This window comes from Erithacus rubecula, assembly GCF_903797595.1.
Source record: "Erithacus rubecula genome assembly, contig: scaffold_385_arrow_ctg1, whole genome shotgun sequence".
Taxonomy (NCBI): domain Eukaryota; kingdom Metazoa; phylum Chordata; class Aves; order Passeriformes; family Muscicapidae; genus Erithacus; species Erithacus rubecula.
Genome location: NW_027635949.1, coordinates 85,546 through 91,121, shown reverse-complemented (window position 1 = coordinate 91,121; position 5,576 = coordinate 85,546). Strand labels below are relative to the sequence as shown.

Below are 5,576 nucleotides of genomic sequence, written 5' to 3'. Positions count from 1 at the left end.
CATTTACAATATATTAGTAGCATACTCATATTTGCACAAAGCTGTGTCATGATTTTATAGCAATTTGTTGCTTTCACACGTGTCAGTTCCTACTGAGGTGGTCACCAGCCTTCTTGTGAGAAACAAGAGTCCCTCTTTAAAATTTTTAAAAATATAATAAGGGATAAGAGGGACAGTAAACATCAATGGGTGCTTGGAAAATTGCCAGAAGCATGCCAGTTAGCCTAAAACAATTTTTATGTACTTTTTCATTACATTGGTTAAATGCGTATTCAAGACAATAATACATATTCATACATTCCCTTCAGTTCAAATTTTGTGGGAATTCCTTTGCTCGTTTTGACCCTTGACCTGTCTTCTTAAAATACATGTCATACTGCAGATGAAATTTATATCTTTTATGTCCTCACAAGGCCCTCAGTTCTGTGTTTTGATAATTCTTGATAAGCAGAGGGTCAGTGGTAAATTCCTCTTTGTATTCTTCCTTTCAATGTTTTTATTCATAGTTCCTCTCAATGTTATCTTATCATACAGATAAGATACTCCACAAGTAAAAGAAGCAGCACAAACAAGATTTGCAAATGCCAAGCGAGAGGTAATTAAACTGAAACAAGAACTGGTGTGATTTTTTGCAAGGCTGGAGCTGTGGGAGATGGCAGGACATGAGGCTGTGTGCAGCATGTCCTCCGTGTCTTCTACATTGAATTTGGGGTGGGGAAAAGGTGAACGGGGCTATCTTTGGGACCAGGAATGAGCCCTCTGATAGGAATCCAGGCAGAAACATCAGCTTTCAGCTGAGATTTGTGTGCTGCTGTTGTGCTCTGTTCTTCTAAGACGTAGCTCAGAGTATCTTCACCATTGTCTTCCCACTCCCCTTTGGCTTTGTTCTGGTGAGTTTTCATGGCCAAAGTGAGTTGAAAAGACTTTTCTTTTGTGGGCTTGGGGAGGGTGCAGCAGGAATGCTGACACAAAAGAGAAATATATTTTTAAACCTCATCTGGAGTATTTCTGAACAGTAAGCCAGAGATGTCTTCTGGGCTGTGTTCTAAGTCACTTGCTGGGGAGCTGTGGCTGCCCTGGGGCAGAGTGGCCCAGGGGAGCAGCAGCCGAGTGCTCTGAGAGTGCGTGAGCCCATCAGTCTCTGCCTCTTGCCACACAGGTGTTGCAGGGCAAATGTGAAGCTCTCTGCTCTTTCTTTCTGTGCAGGTGCTGCTGAAAGAGCAGGAGAGGGGTGCTTTATCAGAGGCACTGCTCCAAACTCGGGGAGAGCTCAGCCAAGCCTGCCAGCAGATCCAGCAGCTCAGGCAGGAGTTGAAAGGGCAGCAAGAGAAGGAGCAGGTAAGTCTGAGTAGGCAGGGAACATTGAGTGCAGGGCAATGACAAGGGCACAAGAGGCAGCTCCTGGGACTGAGGAGGCAAGGGCTGCTTCAGGCCCTGGGACCACAGAGCCTGGCATGCTCCAGAGCTCATCCCCAGGAAGGAGGGCTTGCAGAGGAAGCAGAGCTGGCTAGAGAGGTCAAAAGAAGTAGCTGAAAGTGTGGGATTTTGAGACAGTGTGGAAAGTGGAAAAAGCTGAGCATGAGGGCAGGTCCCAGGAAGTTGCTCTGCATTTTGTTGTCAGATCATCAAGGCAGAGCTGCAAGCTGAGCTGCAGGAAGCTCAAAGTGAAATCCAGGCAGCGCAGAGGAGGCACAGGGAAGAGCTGCAAGGCGTCAGGGAGGAAATGAATGTCCTCCTTGAGCAGAGGGAGGCTCTACAAAAGCAGGTGAGCAAAGCAGCAGTAGTACCACAGTCATCCAGGGAGGGATCAGTGGCCTTCTTGCTTTTCCATGGCAGAGCAGCAGTTGATGGGGTGACCCCTGGGGCTGCCTGGCCCTGTGCTCTGCAGGGCAGCTGTTCTGAAGGACACTCAGTGCTCTGCTGAATCTCAGCTGCTGACTTGGACAGCTGGGCTAGTGCTCTGGCTTGTTGGCCAGCAAGCATCAGCAAGGATTCCTGCTGGTCTCTTCTTTCTAGCCTTGGTTTGGGAGGTGCTTTTTCAGGTGTCCTTTGGCCCACTTAAAGATTGAAACAAGCTGTCCATATCCATTGTGAATCTGGTGCTGTCAGGACTGGGAGGAATGGAAAGTTGTCCTTGACCTTTTCTCACAGCCTCTGCTGTGGCTGACAGACACAAGCTGTGGCTGTGGGCTCTGACTGCTCTGTTCTGTTTGACTGGAGGTGGGAGAGTTGATGTCTGAGCTGGCAGCCTCCCGAGAGTCCCAGGAAGCAATTGTCCAGAGAGCACAGCAAGATGTGAGCTGGGCACAGGATCAGTCAAGGCAGAAGCTGTTGGAGCTTGAGCACACCAAGAAGCTGCTGGAAGAGGCAGAACATCAGAACAAGGAGCTGCAAGTGCACCTGCAGAACCTGGAGAGGGAAAGGAGTCAACGGGAAGAAGTGGCTCAGCAAAATTCAGAATTGCAGGCTTCTGTGAATGTCCTAGAGAGGGAAAAAGCCAGGTAAATGAAAGCCTGTGGGACTCTGCATTGTGGTGAATGGATTCCCTCTTTGCCATCTTTGCACCTGCCAGGGGCTCTGGCAACATGTCCTAAGTGGCTGATTGTCAGCTCTTCTATCTCTGATATATCTCATTATCTGAATATTGTGTGTCATTTTCTTTTCCTTTAAGTCATCAGTTGAAGTTTTTGTGAAGGTAAAGGCTTTTGGGGTAGCTCTTTCCCTCTGGGGACTTTTGTGGTTTTGGTTTAGGTGGGTGTGTTAACCCTGCCCAAGCTGCAGTATAAGGAGGTGGATACATCCATCAGCTCCACCTTGGGTCCTGTAACTTGAAGCATCTGGGATCTGGATCAGCCTGGAATCTGATGCCTTTGCTGGGCAGAACCATCTTAAGGCCCTGATTGCTGATCTAGGCCAGATTGTCCTTGAAGGCACCCAAGATACAAGAATGTCTCTGTTGCATCATTCCTCAAAAAATATTCCCCCTTCTTCCTGGAGGGTGTCTGGCAGGGTCCCTGGCACTCTCCACAGTCACAGGCATTACTGACTGTACAAAGATTGCAAGAAACAAGACCAAGGGTAGGGGGGCTCCTCCAGCTGATCAAGTGCTGCCAGTCTTCCGTGCCACAGGATTCTTCTTCCAAGAAGAAGACAGAGGAAGACAGGGCACTTTTGCTTGCCTGGAGGTTTCTGCCTGTTCCATCAGGTTGTGCTCTGTGGATGATACAGCTATCCCTGAAAAGGGCTCCTGGGACCTCATCTTATCTCCTCCTTAGATAAGAAACCCTTTCTTCTGATAACTCATGTTGGAGTAATATTCACCCCCCTACAGAAACACCTGTTGTCTTTTAGAATTTCTAGTTGTCTTTAACTTTTTAAAATGATTGTTCTTTTCTGGAATCTTTAAGTAATTGGATATATTTCAAGTTCTAATTTTACTGGTTAGATTTCAATCCTCCTAATCCCTATAAAAACCCCTTGTTATGCTATATATTTGGATTTTGCTAGTGGAACCCTTTGAAGAAATAAAGCTGTCTTTGGAATCTCTGCTGCGATCCCAAGATCTCATTCCTAGCTAGCTGAGAAGGTCTGCAAGCCAAGATGAACCTCTGCTGCCTGCCCAATTGTTGGGCACTGCTTGCACTAAGGCCTTGTAGCTGCATTCTGCCTCGAGGCCCCCAGGAGTTATCTGGACCCTGTGGCTGCCAGGAGCCAGAACCATCCTGGCTCCAGCAGCTACAGTGCTCCAAGTGTCTGTAGCCACTTCTGCTTTTGGCCTTTGTTTCTCCAGCTGGAAGTAGGATGGGTGCTGGTAAATCTTAAGGAAGGTCCCAGAGATCCCCTGGCTGTAGGGTGCTGCTCCTCCTACCTGGACATACAAGATGGGGGAAGGATCCATGTTGACTAAACCTCCCTGCCTTGGAGCATGGTTAAGTCAGAAGAAAATTGTTCCTCTCCCCTAAAGTTTTCATTGCAAGACTTTGTTAATTGTATTCACATTCCCATGTCAAAAACAAGGCAAGGCATGTACGCAGGGACTCCCCGTTATTTCAGGAACAAAAGGAGTGTGGGCACATGCTGGGCTGTGGCTGCAGGGGGAGCAAACAGCCAAGTTGTTTAGACAAAGCTCATCAGACAGAGCAGTTTTTCCCGAGGTGGTGCAAGTCCTAGGAGTTTATAAAATGTCATACCATGTAGTAATGAGTTGCATGCTTTCCTTCTAGGCTGATTCTATCTCTGGAGGAAAAGAACCTGTGCCTCAGGACACTGGAAGAAAAGAACCTAGAACTGAACAATCATCTGTCTCAGTTTCATTCTGCTCTTCAGCAGGCTGAGCAACTCTCTTCAAACAGCAGAGGAGAACTGCAGGAGCTCCAAACCCAGGTAAGCTGTGCACTGGCATTGTCTTCTCCATGGACACACAACACCACCTTTGGCTTGGAGGCCCCAACCTCTTTCCCCTCCCAGTGGCATCCACTGCTGCTGTGTTCTGTCCATGGCTGCTGCTGCACCCTGAGGCCAAGGCTGGACTGGTGTGTTCTGCCATTGTTTTCCCCCATTGTCTCCTGGGTCCCAGCAGGAAATCTGGGAGGAGAAGCAGCAGCAGACTCCTTTGGAGCTTCTCTGTCCCTGTGTTAGCAGAATTGTCCCAGATGGAGTTGGTGTGTGTGCTGGCACTGAGCAATGTGGGCACACAGATGTGGCTGTGGCAGGCTGGGCAGGGCACTCGCACCGCAGCCAGTTCAGGCAGTGTTCAGAGCTGCAGCCTCAATCAAGGGTGTCCATTGCCTTCCTTTCCCTGTTGTCTCCACTTTTGTCTCCAATGGAATCCTTGGTTCTGCACCTTCTGTTTCCTGTGTGTTTTTGCCTGAAGTCTTTTCTCCTTAGTTGCTCTCCCTACTGCCCGCTCTGCTGCCTCAGGAGCAGGCCTGTCCCTGAGGCTCTGTGCATCCATCTTCCAGATCCAGGCCCTGCAGGACACAATGCAGGAGATGGAGGCTGCCAGGCAACTGGAGAGAAGGAGCTGCTGCAGGAGCTGGAGGAGTCCCGAGCAGGAGAACAATGCTTGAAGGCCTCTGTGCATGTGCTGGAGACTGAAGTGTCCCAGCTGCGTGTGAGACTCCAGAGATGTGATGACAAAGCTCTTGCCTTGGACAGACAGTGTAACACCTCAGAGCTGGAGCTGAGGAAGGCAAAGGCTCAGATACACAAACTCAGAGCCCACAATCAGGAGCTGCAGAGGAAGTTGGAGGAAAGTGAGCAAGGTACAACTTCTGCTCTCCCACCCATTGCCCCATCCTGTCTTGCCAGTGAGAGTCTCTGATGGCACACAGAGGAAAAGTGCCCAGAGATGGCAGAGGGGAAGGAAACATCCAGCAGGAGATTTATCCATTGTAGTGCCAGTGCAAGCTTTTTTCTCAGGAAAGATGCCATGGCTGGCAGTGTGATCTTGCTGGGCTGTGGCAGATCCTGTGCACAGTTGGTTCCTTTCAGGTGCCATGTCTGTGCTAAGGAGCTGTAGCTGGATGCCTCAGCTCGATTTCCCCAAAGTCCAGCCCCTGCCAGAGCTTCCAGGC

At 49.2% G+C, this 5,576-nt stretch overlaps 1 protein-coding gene across 1 annotated transcript; it reads left to right on the top strand.

Moving 5' to 3' along the window:
* Positions 1-900: 900 nt before the first annotated feature.
* On the top strand, positions 901-5,069 carry LOC306816141 (uncharacterized protein; the record flags this gene model as incomplete). Its single annotated transcript, XM_079332626.1, has 6 exons — positions 901-909; positions 1,207-1,338; positions 1,622-1,765; positions 2,221-2,501; positions 4,224-4,383; positions 4,962-5,069. The coding sequence occupies 6 exons, from the start codon at positions 901-903 to the stop codon at positions 5,067-5,069; spliced, it is 834 nt and encodes a 277-aa protein (XP_079188752.1).
* Positions 5,070-5,576: the final 507 nt, after the last annotated feature.